The 23,972-nt window shown below is 33.2% G+C and overlaps 1 protein-coding gene across 17 annotated transcripts in view; it reads left to right on the plus strand.

The window, feature by feature from the left end:
- The window catches only part of MIPOL1 (mirror-image polydactyly 1), a 377,605-nt gene that overhangs the window by 196,000 nt on the left and 157,633 nt on the right, over positions 1-23,972 (plus strand). For all 17 annotated transcript variants that reach the window (XM_074393412.1, XM_074393408.1, XM_074393411.1 and 14 more), the window contains one exon: positions 20,426-20,520. In XM_074393412.1, the coding sequence (XP_074249513.1) occupies positions 20,426-20,520 (95 nt within the window). The remainder of the gene's footprint in view (positions 1-20,425; positions 20,521-23,972) is intronic.

A 23,972-nucleotide genomic window follows, 5' to 3' on the forward strand; every position in this document is an offset into this window, starting at 1 on the left:
TATTGCTTTTGTACTTTTCCAATATTCCTGCCTAGTGGGAAGGGAAAGGAGGGCTGCCCAATATCAGGGTGGAAAGTATTTACTGTCACTGCTATTAAGCTGAAAAGTCAGATCTTTTTTTAAAATTGAGAAATCACAGAAAAATTCTATGGTCTAATAGAGATTTTCAGACACAAATGCTAATGTTTTGTTTCTCTGTTTACACATTTTGCTAGCTTCTATATATCAAGGGATTCCCTGTAAATTACAGAATCTTAACTATTAACAAATTCTCATGGGAGGTTGATTTCATAGAGATGGATTTTTTTTTCGGTTTTGGTAATTTGCTTATCTTTCTTGTTTTGTTTATATAAATGTTGAAATTTCTACTTTAGGAGCCATAATTACACAGAATGTGATAAGACGATTCTAGCCTCTTTTCAAGTAAAGATGGAGTCTTGCTGTCTTGCAGAGGCTGGTTTTGAACTCCTGGCTGCAAGCAATCGTCCCACCTTGGCCTCCCAAAGTGCTGGGAGTACAGGCATGAGCCACTGCGCCTGGCCTCTAGCTAACATTTTTCATATCAGACATCCATAATACCTCAGTGGCAACCTATATAATATTGCTTTAAAAAGTTTGGTTCAGTTTATTGTTTTTTATTACATCCTTTCTTAATGAAATGATGTATTTACATGTTATTTAAAGTTTCTGTCCCTATTAATTGTCCTGATGTCTAACTGAGGTGTTAAAAACTGATAATCAGTAGGCTTTTCTATTTAATGCTGGAAGAACAAGCTGCTTATGATGACCCAACAGGGACATGAGGAAGGTTTGTGAAAGGGGTGCATTCATCCAGCTCTAATCCTTGTTTTCAGAAAGGCAGTGTCTTTAAGTGTTCTCTAATTAATGAATAGATATCATTGCAAATTCTTGTAGACTCGTCTTTTGTAGGAAAGAGATGGTTTGCCTGGCTTGTCTAAATCTTTGTTTTACATTTCTTGTAAGTAAAATTTCAATATGAACGTTTAAAATAGGAAATATAAAAGTAATTTTAAAACATGTAATTTATGGTATTTTATCAGTGTGATCCAACATGGTGTATCTTTTTTAACATCCTCATAATTAGAAACTTGAATATTATGTATCAGAAAATGGTGTCCACTAACTAAAATGTTTTTATTTTTTTGTTTGCTTGCTTGTTTGTTTTGCTGATCTCTTTGTATACATGAAATGTTTACTGCAATGAAATAAATTCTTTTTGGGTTTGGTAAAATTGCTTCTACCAGTCACCTAGGAAATTTAAGCTAGGGAACAAGACACTGATATTTAGTCATTCCAAGAAGAAATATATTGCTTCAGTGAACTGAATATAAAACATGATCAGTGAAAACACCTGGAAATCAGAAAGAACAGACTTTAGTTATGCTTCTCTTTTTCAAAGAACTTAAGTGCTTAGCTATTATTGTTAGTACTGGAGAAGTAACTTGGCAATGACATTTGAAATATGATAAATAAAAGCCTGCAGAATATCTGCTGCTACTTTTAGGACTTGTCTGATATCTCTTCCAGAAATTGTGTAATAGAAACTACCATAGAGTTAATGCTGCTCTAATATATCACCGTTACTTGTTTTAATAAATGCCTTTTCTATTTCTTTGTAATGATAAAGCTATAGTTATTGAAACTGTCAAAGTTATAGAGAGAGAGATAGGAGCTTTTTGTCTTTATCACCTGTATTAATAATTGGAGATAATTACTGCAGAGCAGCTGGCTGTTGGTTTTAGGGAGCATCAATTGTTCTTCTTACCCAGCTGTTGACTAATAAGGATAGTCAACACATCTGTTTCAACAGCTGGTAATTAAACAAAAGCCTAATTGCTGCAACTCTTTTAACATCCAATCTGTGAAAAAGAAGGGATGTAGAAGAATATTATTTACTTTGTGCTTTGCACTTTCTGAAACCAGTTTCTCTTTTTTTCTCTGTCCCCACTTTTTTTCCCTTACTTTGAACACCACTGCCTTTGTATGAAGCATTGAATGGCAGGAGAACACAATATGGTAATCCAGAGCTTAACTTTTTTAGATCTTTGTTGGTGTTTCTTATTGCAACATTTCTTTGCTAACTCACAAGATAAAATGGATCAAAAGCATTTTGAGTAGTTCCACACAACAGTTAAAATCCGCAGCAGTGTGCCCTAGGCTGTGCTGCTGTTGTCTGAAGCATCCAAAAGGAAACAGGGGATTCTTTTTTCTTGCACTTTTCACATGCTTAGACAGTACTCCCAAATAATTTCCACATTCATATACAGAATTTTTGTTTAAATTACTGCATATGTGATTAACATAAATGAAGTCAGGGTTAGCAAGCCCTCTTCCTTTGATTAAAAATCATTTTAATTGTCCTCTCTTAAAAACTTCAGTTTACTCATTTTAATGTGCATATGTCAACTTAAAATATTTAAGAAAATTTTAGTGTATTTGTGAAATCTTGCTTGGTTTATTTTATGTTAAAATGTGATTTGATCTTTTTTAAGAAATTGCTTTTAAGTTAGATAACTTTAATAATTTCTTGTTTATTTTTATAATAAAATGAACAAGATACTTGCTGGTTTGGACATGGACACCTGAATAAAACTGTTTCACAAATGAGAGACTTATAAGTTAATATTTCCGTTATTTGAATACTTTTAGTAGTCTCATGTAATTGTGAACTGTTTCAGTTAAAAAAAAGTCTTTCATATAACCTTGATTATAAATCTTTATATGTATGTGTCTGCAATTATAATTGTTTACTAGATATGACTTAATGTGTACATGCCAAAAAGTCTGCTAATTTTTTTCCAATTAAACAATTTTCTTTGTAAAACAAAATTGATTAAAATGTTTTCCTTTAAGAGTTTTTTTTTTTTTTTTTTTTTTTAGTTTTCATGGCTGTTTTTTCAATAGCCATTTCCATACTCTTTTACACTTTCTTTATAGCCTGTGTTCTTAAAAAACTTTTTGATGAATGATAAATGTATGTGTATTAATTAAAGATAACATAATCATACTGATTTTCCTTTTAATACATTCATAAAATTTTAGAATAATTTTATGATTAATTTGATAGACAATTATTATGGTGCTTATTTGAGTATCCAACAAGTCCTTAGCTAAAATGATAGACAAGTTCACTTGATGAAACCTGTTTCACTAACTTTTCATTTGGCAATATTTCTATGCAGGCAGTTCTTTAATTGATGTTGAAAGGTATAGAAGAAATTCTATCCAAGTCTTTGCCATGGACTGAATTGCAGATTGCATAATTTCAAAATTTTTTGCTGGCAAGGCAAGTTTGGTTCCGCAGGTGTTCAGGTGATGAAGTATACTGTAGAAGTAGTAAAAAAACACTCAGGATCCTGAACAAATAAACAAAATACTGCTTGTTAAAATTCTGACTAAATAAAAGGGCACTGGCATGTAATGTTTACGACTCAAGTGTAAAGGAGGGAAATATTGTCATTTTGAGAAATGTTTGCTTCTTGAGTTTAAATAAGAATTTAATTTTCTCTGTGTGCTCATGTTCTTAGGTAGTACCAGAGAGCTTAGGGAAAGGAATGTATCATGCCATGAAAAAGGAGAGTGAACTTTTTTGAGGAACCCACATTCCAGCTGATGCTTTAAGTATTTTCTTGCGTGTAATTTGTTTTTATTTTCTGAGAAAATTACCTCAAGAATAGTTTGTTTGGTAGATGAAAATGTAAAAATTTAATAGATATTTTCTGAAGACCATTAAATACTATGTGATTAGCCTCTGTTGTAGACATTAAAGGCGGTAAATCTCATTAAATGATGGATAGACTACTAGTGATGCCAGTGAAATAGTCAGTGGTTTTTACATATCAGTAAGAATGACTTTCAGAGGTGGAGTCAAGAAGTCTCAGTATTTAAGTAAAGTAACTGGCATCTAACTAGCAACAGATTTAAGATTTTAGTACCTTTTGAGCTAGGGTTCATTCAACTTAAAAGATACAAAGAAAAGATAAAGTCTCCCCAGTCTAAATTAATGCACTAAGAAATGTCTCAAGACAAATATTTTAAATTGCAAAAGGCCTAAATAAATTATATCAGATACTGAAAATAAAAATACAAAGTAGTTAAATGACAGCAAATGGACAAGAGCTAAAACTTGGAGTAAACATCGTCACCTCTGGAGTTAATCACAATAGTGGCACATTTGAGGTTCAAGAAAGTTAGCAGGGTAGTTAATGCATAGATAGACCCACTGGCAATCCAGAGTCTAATTCTGGTTCTGCCACTAACCTTTCCATATAACCTTAAACACTGAGTGTTTAAGTAGATAATTTCCTAATGAATGGTTTTCCTACACCATGGATTTGTTTTCCTAAAAGATTTACATTGTTAAAGATAGTTGGGAGGAATATTTTAATTTCTAGTTTTGAACATTTTCTCAATTATATAATTAGTTACATATTCCTTTTAAAGAGTGGCATTATGATAACCTCTATATGTAAGTTAGAATATGTGGCAGTTATTAGATATCAGAGATTTATAACACACATTGCTCAACTGAACCACACTAGCTCCTGTAAGGATTAAACTGCTTTAAATAGTTCTTACTTAAATAATTCTTATATAATGTTTAATATAGTACATGAGAGACCATTGGTTAGACAGGAAGGATATTGTCACACAAGGTAACACTCAGCTTAAAAAATGATAATATTAAGCTGGGCGCGGTGGCTCAAGCCTGTAATCCCAGCATTTTGGGAGGCCGAGGCGGGTGGATCACGAGGTCAAGAGAACGAGACCATCCTGGCCAACATGGTGAAACCCCATCTCTACTAAAAATACAAAAAATTAGCTGCGCATGGTGGCGTGTGCCTGTAATCTCAGCTACTCAGGAGGCTGAGGCAGGAGAATTGCCTGAACCCAGGAGGCGGAGGTTGCAGTGAGCCGAGATCGCGCCATTACACTCCAACCTGAGTAACAAGAGCGAAACTCCGTCTCAAAAAAAAAAAATGATAATAATGGAAATTTACCTTGTAATATTCTTAATTATTTAATCAAAATTCTTATCTAACCAATTTTTGGTACTATCTCTCAGTACACTATCTTTTCTTTCTTTTTTGGGGGAGGAGGGCAAGGTCTCTGTCACCCATGTTGGAGTGCAGTGGTACAATCATAGGTCACTGTAACCTGGAACTTCTGGACTCAAGTAGTCCTCCTGCTTCATCCTTCCATGTGACTGAAACTACAGGTGTGCACCACCATGGCTAATTTTTGATTTTTGTTTTGTAGATACGTGGCCTCACTATGATGCCCTCACTGGTCTAAAACTCCTGGCCTCAAATGGTCCTTCTGCCTCACCCTCCCAAAGTGGTGGAAGTACAGGCATGAGCCACCACACTCTACTCTCCCACTATTTCTAAAAAACAATGTTAAAAGAGAAAAAAATATTGGAGTGATTATATCCAAAATTTTACTTTACTTTTCATATCTTGTGATTTTAGCCTAGAAATCCCCACCTTGTCTTATTTTCAGAAAAATACTTGAAAATACCAATCCGAAACTTTTCTTCTTGTATACTTTTTTATTTAAAAACAAGGTCAGGTGCAGTGGCTCACACCTGTAGTCTCAGTACTTTGGGAGATCAAGGCAGGCAGATCACTTGAGCCAGGAGTTTGAGACCAGCCTGAACAACATGATGAAATCCCATCTCAACAAAAATTAGCTGGGTGTGTCAGTACACACCTATAGTCCCAGCTATCCAGGAGGCTGAGGTTGCAGAATTGTTGAGCCCTGAAGGTCGAGGCTGCAGTAAGTTGAGATCACACCACTACACTGCAGCCTGGATGTCATAGGGAGACCCTATCTCAAAAGAAAAAAAAAGTCAGAAAAATTATTTTAAAAGACAAACAAAACAAGCTGATCTACCAAATGTGAGAATTATAAATAGTTTGGTTCTATTTTTTATGGTTGTGATATGTGTTAACTTTCAACATAGACTTCTGCTTCTTGCAGTGTGGCAGGCAGATACTGCAGGGACCCTCCTGCTGCTAAACTACTATGTCCTGGATGGAGCAGTTGCATCAATGCCAGCATTGCTTGTCTTGCAAAAAAAGTAGAGGAAATGTCTAAAGATTTTACTTCACCAAAAAATGAGAGATGAACCAAAGGCAACTCCCTCCCCCATGATAAGCACACAGAAGGGCCAGAGCTGCACTAAAAACACCTATCTTTAGGAATATTTTGTGTCTTCATTGTGGTCCCAATCCTTGGTCAGCTAGGGAGCTGAACCAGAAACCCCTGCATTAATTCAGGCCTCTTGAACTTTAGGAATTTTCTCCCTGGCTCCCTTATGAAACAGACACAAGTACTCCTTGGAAGAAGGCTTACCCAATTTAGTCCAACAGGATTCCCAAGATTGTTATTGGGAAAAATTGAATTCAAAATTAAAGATCAGTCAAGCACATCAGGAAGAAAACCATCATGAATGACAGTCATCAGATACAACACAACAAAAACAAACAAATAATAAAGTCATCTAAAGAATATAAGTAGCTATGTATGAAATGCTTAAATGATATTTAAGTAACTAGAACATGAATTACAAACCTAAGTAATCCACAGGTGCTTTCTAGGAAATACTAGGCAAAGCTGGAAAAAAAAAGTTGCAAGTTCTTACAAAAAAAGACAAAAAATTATTTAGAAATAAAACATTCTGCGAGATGTTGATCACCAGATTATACACAGAAAAAAAAAAATAGTGTACTAGAAGACAGATGTTGGAATATATCTGAAAAATTACCCATAATTCAACACAGATGGATGAATAAAAAATTAGGAGATTTACAGTCAGATGGTTTAATAAGCATTTAATTGGGCTCCAAAAAGGAGAGAATACAAGCAATCCAGGAAAAGCATCATTAGAGCTGAAAATGACTGAGATTTTTCTAGAACTGATGGAAAATATCTATCCACAGCAAGATAAGAAATCTAAACTCAATCACACCATAATCAAATCGAAGAATTCTAACCTCAAAGAATTCTAAACACCTAACATTCTAACATAAAATTATAAAAATGGCCAGTCAAAGGAAAAATACAGATTCCTTTCAAATGAGCAACAGTTAACTTAAAGATGACCTCTGAACAGAACAGTGGAAGTCAGTAGACATTAGAATAATGCTTTAAATGTACTAAAAGAAAATAACTGCCTGTTTAAAATTATATTCCCGGTATGAATATCCTTCAAGAATGAATATAAAATAAAGACATTTTCAGATAACTGAAAACTGAGTTAATCATTTCAGATTTGTATTAAAGAAACTTTCAGGAGCTGTTGTTTAGACACACAGGTACATGCTTCTATAAGGAACCTCCCAACCAGGAAGGAATCAGAACCCAAAAGAAAAGTGACTAATATAAATGAATATTGGCTCAACAAAATAATAGTATTTTGGGGGGGTTGAAACCATGTAAAAAGAATTAAAATACATTTTTAAAATAGCAAATTAGGAGGCAAGTAAATAGAGTTAAATGATTTTAAGGTCCTCCTACTGTCCAAGAGTTTTAATATTAGATTTTTGATAAGCCAAGCTATATCTTGTAATTCCTGAGATAACCATTAAAAGAATAGAAAATGAATGTATGGCATTCAAAAGTAAATAGAGGGAAATGGGTTGATAATAAATGAATCCATTCAAAAGTCAGCATGAAGAGATGTTTTTTATTTTAAAAATGTAACATAGAAATAGCAGGGCAAGTAGAAAGCATGCAACAAGATGATAGATATAAAGCCAAATTTATTTGAAATATTTCTTTAAATGTCAAAAGACCAAATGTTCCAGTTAAAAACAAAGATTGTTTAACTGGAAAAAATATGCTTTTTACAAGAGTCACATCTAAACCTAGGCATATAAAATAGATTGAAATTTTACAAATATAAAAAGCATGTCAGACAAACACTATTCAAAAGAATGTCATTAATAGCTATATTAACATCAGACAAAATACTATTTGAAACTATGACATTTTAACATTTTGTTTATTTTGCATTGTATTTAATAGCTGAAGTCATGTCTCCATGACAGAATGGTTTCCTGTTGTGATGCGTTTATACTACACAGCACATGATTCTATATAACCACACGAGTTTTTTTTTTCCCCATCCTACCATTATTTACACTAAATAACCTGTTCTAAAACAGAAAGAAAATAGATATTTTCTTTCATTGTCCCTAAAAATATGTTCATTCTAAATAGGTCAAATGTATTGACAATGTGTTCAGCGTTTCCATTCCTCATGTTTTCAGGTATCTGGCAACTAACCAAAAACTTAAAAAGATCATCAGAGATTCTGGGCCTTGTATAAACCTGTGGCCACTCTAGTTCTCTATGGTTGGTAAACTATGGCCTCTGAACCAGCTGCCTGTTTTTACAGATAAAGTTTTATTGGAGCACAGCCACATCTGTTCATTAACATATTGTCTATGGCCACTTTTGTTACAATAGCAGTTGAATCCTTGTTCTGGAGACTGTGTGGCCCACAAAGCTAAAATACTTATTTTATGGTCCTTAATAACCCTAGTCTAGACTACCACGTGGCTCGAACTAACCCTAGTCTGTAACAAACACTTGCTGAATCATTGCTATATCCAGTAGAGAGAGATTTCTTTTCTCTCTATGTTACCTGAATGTGTGTAAATGGATAAATGCTTGGAAACTTGTGCCACCCCTGCCCCCAAAACTGAATAGGATTCCTTGGGAATTAGTTATTGCAGTAGAGAGAAGTCCTTTCTCACCTTATTTGCCTGTCACTTAGTGTGGTGCTGTTCCTTACAGACATCAGTTACTTCATCATCATATCACACCAAAGGTTCAATTGTGCCTTTATATAGCTTACGTATTCACTTTGATATGGCTATATGAGATAGTAAGTTATCTCTTTATTATTGCATAATAACCCCATGAGATGGATATTATCACTTTCATGCTACCAGTGAGAAAACTGAGGTTCAGAAGCCTTAACTTGTTCAGTCATAGAGCTGATTGTTGGTAGCCTAACCCAAATTTGCTTAACTCCAAAGACCTTGCTCTTAACCATCCTTTAGTGTTACCTCCTCTCATTTCAAATAAAACAATGTATGTGGGAGCTCTTTGGAAATGTGAAATGCTTATCTGTTTTAATTTTGACATCATAATGTGTAATACTATACTTCAACAGTATCCACAAAGCATCTGGTATGTGCTGAGCACTGTATTCATGTTTTTGGATTACTATATAGCCCCTACCTTGACATGTGTGTATATAAATAACTGTAGTGTAAGATAGGTTGAGATAATTGTCATAAAGAAAGAATTTAAAAATCACTAAGGCAAAACAACCCAAAGGTTTATCATTGGAATGGAATAGATAAATAAATTGTGGTATGTTTGTGGTCATTAGATAATGTACAGCAGTTATAATTGTATACTGTATAATAAGGAACAAGAAACAACATGTATGAATCTCAGAAGATTAATGTTGCACAAAGAAAACAAAAAAGAGTACGTATTATATTATTCTATGTTATGTTATTCTATTGACATAAAGTTCAAAATAGTCACAACTGACCTAGGATGGTAGAAGTCAAGATAGTCAAGATGATGGTTGCCTTTAGGGAAGGTGAAGATTAGGTAGAGGCATGAGGATGTTTGAAGATGGTGGAAATAATTCTATTATTTATCTAGTTTCTGATTAAACAGGTGTGTTCACTTCATGAAAATTCATTGAGCCCTGAACTTTTATTTTTGTATATTATACGTCATAAAGCATTCATGTAAAATAAAATTTAAAAAATATTACTAAGGATTTTAGAGGTGAAAATTTTTCTGGAATGGGGAAGGCAATCAAGAAAGGGCTTTATGTAAGAAGTAATAATTAAAATGGGCCTTGAAGGATTGATACAGATTTGATAGCATGGCATAGATTTGGTTTCTAGTGGAGGGAATATTACAATTAGGGAAAATTTATGAAAGGTCTTCAGCTAAAGTGAAGGTGAAGGAATAAGAGAGAGTTAAATGCCATATTGTGGAAGGCCTTAAATGCCAGCATGAATAGTTTACACTAATTTTAATATTGTCAAATATTTAACGCACATCTTTATTTGTACCATGTATAATAGCATGCATATGTGCTTAGTTCCAACTCTCAAGGAGCTAATGGTTTAAAAAGGAATATAAATTTAATGTATTATTTTAATAGTATAACTAATCATTTAAATATGAATGTTAATATAAATATTGAGACAAATAGCAATAGCAAAATAAAGAACTTCATAAAGGAAATAAGAAGATACACCAAAAATTGTCTCAAGTTTTCCAGCTTCTAGAAGCTATCCATGTTCCTTGACTTGTGCCCCCATTTCATCTTCAATGTCAGTAATGTAGCCAGTATGATTTTTTCTACACTGCCATCTCTCTGGTTCTTATTCTTTGCCTCCCTCTTCCACTTGTAAGGATACTTGTGATTACACTGGATTTACCGAGATAATCCAGCATAATCTTCATCTCAAGGTCACCTGATGAGCAGCTTTAATTCCACCTCCAATCTTAATTCTCCTCTTTTATATAACCTAACATATTGACAGGTTCTGGTGAATAGGATGTGGACCTCTTTAGGAGACATTATTCTTCCTGTCATGCTCAGGATAACTGCTCCCAGATACATGTGGACATGAGATCACAGGTAGGATCAAGTAACAACATCTGGTTGGAGTGAGGGATTGGGAAATAAGGCAATTCCTAAAACACCGTAGTTTAAAAGACTTTTGCTAAGTTGTTTTATCCCATAAACATAGCGCCTCAAGGCTACTAGCTTTTCAAAGCCCTGCAACAATGCTGGGGAGTCACATCTAAGTTAAAAACTAACCAAACACAGTATTTCTGCAAAAAATGTAAATATTTACATTAAGTGAGATAAAGGAAGACCATAAATAGCTTTAAATCAGTTTTCCCAAGTTTAACATCAGTTGATTTCAGTACCAAAAAAATTTTTAAGTTATTTTCTGTTTTCAGAAATGTTTGAGTTTTTATATTGTGAATTAAGGATTATTAACCTATAATTTTAGTGACTTCATTAAAAATCAAATCTAACATAACATAGTCTTTATTAATACCCACAATATATGTGAAAAGACAAGTTGACTTCTCCCAATTTAGTTAGTGACATATTTCTATAATAGGCCATTCATTATCAATAGTTTAAACGTTTCCTAAAACCATGAAACTAATTTATACACCCATCCAAAATATAAGATATTTCTAGTCATTTCACATCTTAGCCAGTATATTCTATTATTATTAATCATTTTAATTTTGCCTCTTCAATTGTGGATTAAGTGACAGCATATTAGGATTTAAATCTTATGTCCCTGAAAACTAGTGATATTAAGCATGTGTATCATGTTTGTCAGCCATGTAGATACCTTCTCTAGTGAAATATCTCTTCATGTCTTTTCTCTCATCACTGAATATGCCATCTTACTGCCTCTGGCCTCTGTGGTTTCTTATAAGAAGATATAAGTGAGGGGGAGGAAGGCAGCAAATCACACTGCCATGTGTGTACCTATGCAACAGTCTTGCATGTTCTTCACATGTACCCCAAAACCTAAAATGCAATAAAAAAAATTTTTAAAAAAGTTCACTGTTAATCTTATTGAGAATTGTTTTTAAATAACAAATAATTTATCTTTTGCTGCTTTAAGGTTTCTTCTTTGTTTTCATTGATATAGAAACACAATTACATGTTTATGCTTCCATATCTTAGTATTTAGTGTTTGAAAAAGCTGAAGTAATACTTTGGCGGGTATAAGCTTAGGCAGAACCTGAATCCAAGTAAACAGGTACAGGTCTGGATTCAAGATTAAGCCCAGTACTAGGAAACACGCACAAAATGGAACTCAGGCTAGTCGACTAAGAATAGTGCCTTAAAAACACACTTGCAAAACAAGCAGCACAAACACTTGCTGAATCATTGCTAGATCCAGTAGAGAGAGATTTCTTTTTTCTCTGTCTTACTTACATGTGTGTAAATGGATAAATGCTTGGAAATTTGTGCCATCTCTGCCCCCAAAAAAGAATAGGATTCCTTGGGAGTTAGTTACTGCAGTAGAGAGAAGTCCTCACCATCATTATTCCTTAAAAATGAATTATATACTATTGCTAGTATTTCTGAGAAGCTGTAATACAGTTTTTTTTTTTTGTTTTTTTGTTTGTTTGTTTGTTTGTTTGTTTGTTTTTTGCCAGGGGTCTGTAAAGTTGAGGGAAGTACCATAGATGGCCTTTTGTCACTAAATGGACTAACATCCAAAAACTACATATGTGCCTCCAAGAAAGGTTTAGATGCCATCTTAAAGTAACTAAATGAGTTATGTTTAAAAAAATGCTTATACCAATTTATTTAAATAAAATTAGGTAATATAATTGATTTATAAAAATTAGCACAGATTTTTTTAAAGCACCAAATTTTGTTTAGTGTTTATAGCATAGTAGTTAAAAAGAGAGACTTGGGCTACAATTCCTAAGTTCAAACCCTTACTCCACCATTCATTAGCAGGCTTACATTTAAGTAAGTGAAATAACATTTTCCTCATCTATGTAATGAGAGTAGTAATAGTAGCTACTACACAATATCTTGTGAAAAATAATATGTGAATATATAATACACTTAGAACAATGTCTGATGTGTTTTCCTATTTTGCTGAGTCTATGTATAACTGTAGTAGCATATTATTAGGACTTGAAAGAAGACCAAGGTTTGCTCCCTCATTAACAATCTATGTAGTTAATAACCTCTCTAACTCTTATTTTCCTCTCTCCTAAAATGATAGAAATAGCATTTACTCATCCAACATGAGTATTCAAGCTCCTACTATCTCAAATTAGATAATATAGTATAATTCTTAAAAATCACACATTACTATACATATTTAAAGTATTAGAAATGCTGGTATTGTGTTAATGACAAGCAGAATCCAACTTATACTAAACTTAATGAATTCCTTAAAATAAAGTCTTAAAAATGTATTCTGTTTTTACATGTGATCATTGAAAATTCTCTGAAATGTATTAAAAGGAGATTCTTCAAAAATATGACATTTTGTATATAGTCATGCATCACTTAACAGTGGGGATAAATTTTGAGGGATGTATCTTTAGGTGATTTCATCATTGTATGGGCATGATAGAGTGTATTTACACAAACCTAGGTGGTATAGCCTACTACACACCTAAGTTATGTGGTTCCTAGGCTACAAACCTGTACAGCATGTACAGCTGTAAGACGACAACAAATATTTATGTATCTAAACATATCTACACATAGAAAAATACAGTAAAAATATGGTCGTGTAATTTTAAGGAACTATAGTCATATATCTGGTTTGTTGTTGACCAAAGCGTTATTATTCTGTGTGTAATTGTACTAATTTTGTTGGGAAGGAAAATTACGTGATCTATGACAAAGAACAAGAAAACTCTCCTAGTTACCTCGGTCAACAAAGACTTTTTGGTGAAGATAGAATCATGAGGAGGACTATAAACAGCAAGATTTCTCAGGGACTGGACATCTTTTAGTATGTGGAAAGGTTTTCAGGGTACAAGCCAGATTTACACTAGATTTTATTTTTTTACAATTAAAAAATTATTTATTATACTTTAAGTTCTGGGGTACATGTGCAGAATGTGCAGGTTTGTTACATAGTATACATGTGCCATGGTGGTTTGCTGCATCCATCCCCCCATCATCTACATTAGGTAGTTCTCCTAATGTTAGCCCTCCCCAATCTCCACCCCTGCTATCCCTCCCCTACGACCCCTGTGCCCCAACAGGCCCTGGTGTATGATGTTCCCCTCCCTGTGTGTCCATGTTTTCTTATTATTCAGCACCCACTTATGAGTGAGAACATGCAGTGTTTGGTTTTTTGTTCTTGTGTCAGTTTGCTGAGAATGATGGTTTCCAGTTTCATCCACGTCCCTGCAAAGGACATGAACTCATCCTTTTTTATGGCTGCATAGTATTCCATGGTGTATATTTGCTATATTTTCTTTATTCAGTCTATCATTGATGGGCATTTGGGTTGGTTCCAAGTCTTTGCCATTGTAAACAGTGCCGCAGTAAACATACATGTGCATGTGTCTTTATAACTGAATGTTTTATAATCCTTTGGGTATATACCCAGATTGCTGGGATTGCTGGGTCAAATGGTATTTCTAGTTTTGGATCCTTGAGTAATTGCCACACTGTCTTTCACAATTTTTAGCTAATTTAATTTTGAGCTAATTTAAACTCCTACCAGCAGTGTAAAAGCGTTCCTATTTCTCCACTTCCTCTCCAGCATCTGTTGTCTCCTGATTTTTTAATGATTGCCATTCTAAATGGTGTGAGATGATATCTGCCTGTGGTCTTAATTTGGATTTCTCTAATGACCATTGATGATGAGCTTTTTTTCATATGTTTGTCAGCTGCATAAATGTCTTATCTTCTCTACTTGTTTTGCAGCACATCTCCCGCTTCTTTATATGCTGAGTGATCCAGCTAGTTTTTGTTTTCCTACTGTTTATTTAATAATCACTTATTAAAGCATTTACTATGTGCCAGACACTGTTGTGTTTTACAGATTTTAACTTAGTTTTTTCTAACATCAGCCCTCTAAGATATAAAGTATAGTTACCCCATTTTGTAGGTGAGGAAATTTAGGTACATAAAAATTTGCACCTTGCCAAGATAGGACAGTTTGTAGGTGGTGAAGAAAGGATGTGACCCCAGCCATTCTGGTTCCATAGAATATTGTCTTAATCACCATTGCTGCACTATAGTTTTGGCATACATCTTTCTACCTTGCCTTTCTCTCTTCCATGGCTTCTGCTCAATGCCCATGAATCAGTTTCTGCCTATGAATGTTTTGAGTTCTGCTTCCTCCACAAACTCTTTTCTTCTCTCTCTCATCATGTCAGACTATCTCATATATCACTCGACAGTGCATATATGACTCTGACTGAGGAACCTCATTATCTCTGGTCTGATAAACAGAAAGACAGGACATGAGGACAAAACAGAACAACCTCTAAGGAATCAGCTCTAAAGAACAATATACTATGGTAATGCACAATGGTAAGCATCCAAGCCTTCCTGTGAAGTGGAGGTTTAATTGAAACCTGGTCATTTTTATCCTTTTGAAAACAGCTTTTAACTCTTTGAGTTTCCTTATACAAGTTATTTAGTTATGTTTCTTTTCTGCTAGGTTCTTAACCTTCTTCTGAGGTTAAAAATTAAAATCTTAGTAGTTCTATAGTCATATTGTTTGAGCAGTTGTGTAACTTGATGTATTGTTTGAAGATATGCAATTAGATATAGATGTGTTTAATAGTGCTAGCTCAATCATATATATTTACAGTTACTCTGGAAAACAATTCTGTTAAAATAACTAACATACATATTAAATTATACCATATTGAAATGTGGTCTTCTTTGGTAAAATAAGCAATGTTTTCTGGATACTTGTTAGTTCCAACGTTCTATCTAACCTGCTGTGAAACCTTGGACAATTTCCAAACATTTCCCTGAACATGTTGTATTAAAAACAATTTCCTTCTCTATAAAAGTAAGGTTCCGTATTACCTCTGAGATCCTTTCCAAGTCTAAAATTATTTTCTTCTATGATTTAATTTGTACTGTATGCTTCTTTATTTACCAGATATCACACATAGCATCAGATATCTCTGTTCTAAGATAAAAACCAATTTCCATTCATGGTCTTGGACTTACCAAAAGAAGGCTTAACCGTATCAACCTATAACTATTAAAAACACATTTAGGCCAAACATAAGGAGATCTCAAAGAGAGATAAAAGTGATTTCTCCACGATACTGATTAAGAATCGTGTTTAATGATGTGAACAATGTAGTCTTTTCTTTGTCATTCTGAGTTACTAGATTAAACACTAAGGAAACAATGTAATTCATTTCTGATACAGTCCCAGTACTAATGGCTGTCCTATTTAGATGGTCAAGACTGATATCAAGATAGGTAACTATAAGACTAACTTCAGTTAAGACTGACTAACATCAGTTAACGAACCCATTTTTCAATCATGTAAGGTATAGTAAAATACACTCTGATTATTCTGTGAACTTTCATTATTGTCATTAACTCTGTTATCACATGATGATTTGATTCCATTGTGTCACCTCTAATTATGAAATTTATATATAATGCATACAGTGATATAAAAAGAAAATATGTAATTTGGAACAAAGGGGTCTGAATTTCTATTTGACTTCTACCAGTTACTTGCTCTGTTATAATTAGAAATCACTTAAGCTCCATGGACCTATGTTTTATATCTTGCAAAATAGGGATAATGGCAACTACCTTATAGGTTGGTTATGAGAATATAGTAATATACTTTAAGCACTTGAAAGAATGCCTAACTCAGAGTAGGAAGCTAACAAGTGGCATTGATTGTAGTTAAGCATGGATACTTTAAAGTGATATCATTTTAGGCAGAAAGTTTGGCAGTTTTTTAATAAAGTATATAACTTTATATGTGTATATAAAGTGTAAACACGCACTTACCACAGGACTCAGCAATTTAACTCTTAGGTATTTACCCAGAAGAAACAAGTTATATTTCTAGAAAAATGACCTGTATGTAGATATTTGTAGCAGCTTTATTAGTAATTATCAAAGAACTAGAAATCAGCCAAATGTCTAACTGGTAAGTGGATAATACAGATTGTGATACATTCATGCAATTGAATACTACTCAGTGATATGAAGGAATAAACTACCAATACATAAAATAATACGGATCTCAAAAGAATTATCTTTAAGTGAAAGAAACTAGACTCAAAAGACTATACTGTATGATTCCATTTATATGACATTCTTAAAAAGGCAAAACTACAGGGACAAAAATCACATCACTGATTGCCAGAGGCTGTGTGTTGCACAAGGACCATTTTGGGGTAACAGGAATATTGTATGTCAAAACTGGATAACTTTGTCTAAATTTATAGAACTATATACTGAAAATGGGTAAATCTTTACCTTCTATAAATTATGACTCAATACATCTGACATTGAAAAATCTATGTATGTACTTATGTTGCATGTATGTTTTACTTGGATAAAATTTTACCTAAAATATGACTATAAAAATAAAAAGTGTTATACTTGTGTAAAATGTTTATACTATAGTGAAAGTATAAAATATTCTTAAAAATGATGAACCCAAATGTGTTTTTCTTTGGTGCTTGGAAGGAAGAAAGGGAATGTGACTGATGAGTGTGATACATGGAATGATACAGGAGTTGTTTTTTGTTTTTTGTTTTTTGTTTTTTTGTTTGTTTGTTTGTTTTTGTTTTTAGAGACAGGGTCTCACTTTGTCAACCAGGTTGGAGTATAGTGATATGATCATAGCTCACTGCAGCCTTGAATTTCTGGGCTCAAGCAATCCTCCTGCCTCAGCCTTCTGAGTAGCTGGGACTGCAGGTGTACACCACCACACCTGGCTAATTTTTAAAATTTTTTGTAGAGATGAGACTTTGCTATGTTGCCTAGGCTGATCTCAACCTCCTGGGCTCAAGTATTCTCCCATCATAGGTTCCCAAAGCACTGGGAAATGAAACATGAGCCAACATATAGGTATGAGCCATGGTAACCAGCTGAATTTTTTTTTTTTTATGTGAAACAAAATAGCAATTTTTGACAAAAAATTAAAGCAGGGTTTATAACAGTATGTATAAAGTGCTATCAATTTTGTAAATGGGGTAATTTATTTACAAGTATCCATATATGCTTATATATATATATAGAACAATATCTGGAAGGATGTACAACAACTAGACAGATAACTAGTAATCTCAGGAGAAGGGATTTGTAGTACTAAGGATAGAAGGTGGGAGATTTACTTTACATTGTATATTCTCTTACACTGAGTTTTGTTAGTTTTTGTTTGATGCATGTGTTTATTTTTGCAAGTATATACATAAATGAAATATAAAAATAATTTCCAGAAATATGGGAATAAGATGCCAGAAAGAAAAACAGGAATATATCTTGTTTGTTAATTTCCTTGATATTTTTGATACGAAATTTCTTTCTGACCTATAGTATGATATAATTATATGGTATTAATATCAATCAAGGAAATACTATAGAATAAATAGCACCTTTAAAATGGTTAAATGTTTTAACAATGCATGCAACAGATACCCAACTCAAAGTAGCCTAAGTCACCCTCCAACTTACCTCCCAGTGAACAATTTATCTATCCTGGAAGTCCAGGAAGCAGATCTGGATCTGTTTTCAGACATATGTGGATCCAAGAGTAGAAGTGATATCGTCAGGACTTGGTTTTTTTCTGGGGCTAGTGGGATGCAATACTTGAGGTGATGGGGGATGAAGTTCATTCTAGCCACAAAGACTGAACAAAATCATTGTAGTATAGGGTAGGGGTATTTTACAAAAAAGAAATGCTGCCAGGTAAGCATATGTCTGATAAAGTAAGGATATTGTGAAGCCAGAAAGTTTATAATAGCTTTAAACATAGTCACTAGGGTCTAGGAAGAAAATTAGATACTCGGAGTCAAGAAACTGAATTATCATAAAGCAACACCAAGTTTTCATAGTCAACTAAATGTGGGAGGAGAACGTGAAATGTTCAATAACACCTTAAGCATGGGAATTTAAAGTTATCACAAACCCATTTTCATTATGAAAGTGTCTAAGCAAAAACTACAGTTTAGTGTTTTTTTTAGAAGAATTTGTGTTTTGTTGGTTGGTTTTGGTTTTCGTTTCTGTGCACAGGTACCAAGTAAAAGACTTCAAAACAATCATTTCAGCATTTGTACATACGTAGCACTAGCACATATTTATTTAGTAAAATCTCTATTACCTGTTCAATATTTGATATTCCTTAACTGCATGTTTGAAGTCTGAAGTTTTCTGAGTTGAATGTGATGTGTGTGATTCTTTTTGACCTGCCATTAGTCACAGTGGGTATCTTTGTCTTCCAAGTTACCATTTTAATCACATTTTATGGTGTACTGAAAATTGGAAAAGCTTTCATTCTTTGACATTAAGAACTAGCCATCTATTTTTACTTCATATGCTTTTCCCTTTTTTAAGAATGTTTTATCTATAATTATGGAATATGGCATACTATGCATTCAAACATCTTATATTTAACTATAAAATTAAAATTTGGTAGAATTTACCAGTTCAGAGAACAAATTAATCTTAATGCTAAAACTTATATGCAAAGGTCCAAATTGCTACATGTTTTTAAAATTCTCTATTATTAAAATAGAAAAGTGGCATTGTGTAATGGTCATTTTTATTTCATTGATTAATTTTCCTATAATCAGGATTTCACAAGTTTTCTTATTACTTCATTCTTAAACAACAAAAAAAAATTCCAGTGAAATAATATGAATTCAGCAAAATTTTGAACCTGTGACTTCAAACTTTCTATTGCTTTTTAATTGGTGGTGGTGTTCTGGTTTGTGAGGTTTGTGACAACAGTTTGTGTTACCTTTCAAATACAATTTAAAGCAAAGTGAAAGATAACTGTTTTATGCAAATTTAACTTTGAATAAGCAATACTAAAACCTGACTTACTAGTGCCATATTTTCAAAATTATATTGAAAACTGTTTTTGGTGTTGTTTAAAATCCAATGGGAATGGTGGTGGGAGAGTGGCAAATTCTTTTTAAATTACTATCTCATTGAAAAAACTGATTACCCATTCTTTAAAACTCAAAAATTATAGCAGGAAGGAACAGCTACACCCCTCTAATAAAACATTGCTAGCATTCAGGGTTGCTGCCATTCTCCCCTTTGGGAATTTGTTTTTCCCCCACAGAAAAGGAATTGAAAAGGTTAAATCATATCTGTAAGAATCAGTTTGTAGCCTGGTGTATTTTTTCACATTAAATATCAAAGATAGCTTGACAACATATTTAGAATTTTCTGAGTTTTACTGTTAATAAAGTTAAAAGAAAATCTAGTATGATCAGGCAGTGGAGCCACATTAAATTTGTATGTGAAACACCCATTGTACTTATCTCTGCTGTAGATATTGCTCTGAAACCCATGTTCCACATTCTGAATTCTGTGTATAAAGTTAAACATTGCAGAAGGGCATATATCTGATGACACAGGTAAATAAGGTTGAAGGTTAGTAATGAGCAAAGTTGCCAAATTTAATATGTTCATGATTTTAGTGTTTGTATTATTAATGCATTTAGACTATTTTATGGTAACTTAAGAGACACTACTAAAAACATTCATAAGTTGTTTTTTTAACTGTCATTAATACTACTGTTCTTACTGTGATATTGTAGTATATCATACCAAAATGAATACTGAATTTCTTAAAATATTAATTACTTGCAGGCAAAGTTGTTATCTATGCAACAAGCCAGAGAAACTGCAGTTCAACAGTACAAAAAACTGGAAGAGGAAATCCAGACCCTTCGAGTTTACTACAGGTAAAATTCTTTTTAGCCTGGGGTTAAGTAAATATTGTTAGTTTGGGAAATGTTTCTACCTGATTTTACAATAGTGAATGAGGAAATACCTCAATGAAATGAAATATTATGCACTTAAAGCATTTTTAAATAAAAAAATGATTCAGGCTTGTAATATTTATTGTTCTACCTCTTTTCTTCCTATATTTAGTAAAGTTTAAATTTACACTCATCATAATTATGAAATTTATATAATCCATTACCGGTTATCTAAATGAAGCCTGGTTAGCTGTTGAGCTAGCTGTTTGCCCATCTAAATACAACCTATAAAACAATTGTAAATATAAACATGTTTATATTTATAAATATAAATATAAAATATAATATATATAATTAATATAAATTATAATTAATAAGGTAGGTATTTTTAATAGAAATTAATAAGGTAGGTATTTTTAATGAAAATCAATAGAACAGAAATGTCAGACTGCATCTCTTATATATAGTAAGTGTAAACTTTTGTTTCAGGTTTGTGTGTGGGAAAGAGAAAATATTGTGTATTGGGTTATGTGTAAAACATAAATTCTTACAGTGGATCATGGTAAAAAACATTGAAAAAGCACACTGATGCACAGTGCCATGTATATTCTTTGATTACTAAATTTTAAAAAATCCTTTATTATGAAATATAGGAATTCACTAAGGGTCCTGTTAAGGTTTTGAAAGATTTTGTTATAATTTGAGTAATTTTTGTTTTAATTTGGACCATTCCTCAGAATAATGTTAAAATGCATAAAATGTAATTAAATCAAAATAAGATTTACTGAAATACAATTATGAAAATATTATTTCATGATATGCCTGCATCATTATTAATGCATAAAATAACTAGATCTAGCAGCAAGTCCATTGACAACTTTAATCTCAAGCCAGTGATGATTGTAAGTGGTATTTTCGGATATTTGCAAATGCTGAAATGTGACATGAAAATAACAGTGATTTCTATGGGTGCAAATTCTCAAGAACCAGTGATACTACTACTGTGATTTGTTGCTCATGTTTATAATTGTAGGAAATACTGTAGTTGGTGAAACAGTATAAGAGTTGTTGAAAATAAAGATGTAATTCTTTCTCATCCCCAAGTTAAGCACTCCTGCTTTAAAGCAATGTTACTAAGATCTGCAGTAGTTGACTATTGTTACAGGTTGAGTTCTGCCCCCCAAAAGTGACTATCCTAATGTCCTAATCCTTGCTATCTCAGAATGTGATTTTATTTTGAAATAGGGCTTGTACAGAGGTAATCAAGTTTAAATAAAGTCACTAGAGTGGACTCTAATTTACTACTACTGGTGTCCCCATAAAAAGGGGCAATTTTGGATACAGAAACAGACATGCCCAAAGGGAATACAATCTGAAGACACACAGGGAGATGATTGCCATGTATCTACAAGCCAAGAATGCCAACAATTGCTGGCAAACAACAAACACTATTAAGAGGCAAGGAAGGACTCTCCTTTGCAGTTGTCAGAAAGAACATAGCCCAGCTGACACCTGATTCCAGACTTCTATAGTTTCCAGAACTGTGTGACATTTAATACTTGCTGTTTAGAGCCACCCAGTTTGTGTTACTTTGTTACGGGCAGCCCTTGGAAACTAATGCAGTTAGCAAACATCAAGTATGTTTGATTGGTCACTGACTGTTGGGAATCATCTGCTTTTGCAATTAGAATTAGTGCCTATAAGTGGGCATACAGGTAAGCAAAACCCTGATGGTGAATGAATACATGCTACTTTACTTTGGACTACAAAATGAATGTTACACTCCTTCCTCTGTCTTTTACACCAAACTGTAGCTGCCATTAGAATAACCTGATAGCTTCTAAAAATTCTGATGCCCAGCCCACCCCATGCTGATTACATCAGAATCTCAAGGGGTAGGGCTCAGATATCAGTGTGTTTTTAAAGCTCTAGAAATTCCCATGTGCAGCCAAGTTTGAGAGCTGATGTTCTACATGCACGTTTCAATTAGTTGCATTAAATTAGGGTCTCTTCTTGGTAAAGTAATAAAGAAGCATATATTAAACGCATTATTAAGACATGACTACCATTTAATTTGTGCCCTGATCATGGATATTGCAATGTGATAAGTAATAGATTCATTGTATTGATGGGAAGGTTTTTATGGAACATCTCCTGTAACGTTTATGGGACAGGACAGTAGGTGCTCTGTTGATGAAGTTAATTTTAGCTTTATAATTTTGGGAAATTATAAAGATAAAATTCTTGTCTTTCAAATACTCTTTAAAATCTATACAAGTCTAAGAGGATTATATGAACTCTTCTAAATAGAGATTAGTAAATATTGGTTTAAAGATATGCTTCACAACTACTTTTCCCACTGCTACTTAAAAAAAAAAAAAAATTCTGATGATGTAATAAAGCCACTGGGATTTGCAGTTAACCATGCCATATGTGGCTGTGTATAAATGAACCTCACCAAGCCCCTTTCCTTTCTTTAAAATGAAAGTAATAGTACCTATTTATAGGGTTAAATATGTTCAGCTCTTAGCACAGTATTTGGTTTATAGTTATTGATCAACCAATGTTAGACATATTTCCTTTTAAAATATAAGGCCAGTAAGGTGTACGAGTAGAGCCAAAAAATATATCACTGAAATCAAAGATTTCCCAAAGGAAAAAAAGTCAAATGTTACTAAGTGGTTAACTATGATAAGGACCAAAGATATCTTTACGTTAGAAATTCAGTGGCGATTAGTGACTTCCACAAGAGGAGTTTATTCAATGAAGTATTATATATAGACATCAGTTTTCTGTGAATTAAAGAGTAATTAGGAAATAAAGAAGCATAGCAACTTGGACAATAGAGTAATCCTTGAAGAAACTTGAGTAAGAAAAGTGGTAATGATAATTGAGAAGAGATGAAATGTAGGTAAGGATTTTTGTTATTGAAAAATAGCAAACACTTGAGTGTATTTATGGCTAATTTGAAGAAGACAATAGAAAGAACTGTTATAGAGCAGGATCCAAAAGGAGGTAGGAAGAGAAAGGATTTAGAGTATCTGCAGAAAAGTTCACCTTGAACAAGAAGCTAGCCAAATTGTAATCAGAGACAGGAGTAAAGGAGGTAAGAATAGTTGTATTCGTAAATCTGAGGCCACAATTCAATTTTTGTTTGTTTGTTTGTTTGTTTGTTTGTTTGTTTGTTTGTTTTTGTTTTGTTTTCCATAAAGTAGGGGTCAGTGTGGGCTTCTGAACATGAGAGGGAAGAATACTTTGAAAGGAATGACAGAGATTAGATACTAAAGGAAATGGGAGAAAGAACTGAAGAGGGTGAGGAAGAGAACAAAATCAAGCAATCTGGAGGACTCAGTTGGGTGTAATGAGTGCCATAAATTTGTACAGTTGTGTAATTTAATACATTCAACTCTTTCTATACAGCAACACAGAAGGCA

Source organism: Saimiri boliviensis, chromosome 2 (assembly GCF_048565385.1).
Source record: "Saimiri boliviensis isolate mSaiBol1 chromosome 2, mSaiBol1.pri, whole genome shotgun sequence".
In the NCBI taxonomy this organism is placed as follows: domain Eukaryota; kingdom Metazoa; phylum Chordata; class Mammalia; order Primates; family Cebidae; genus Saimiri; species Saimiri boliviensis.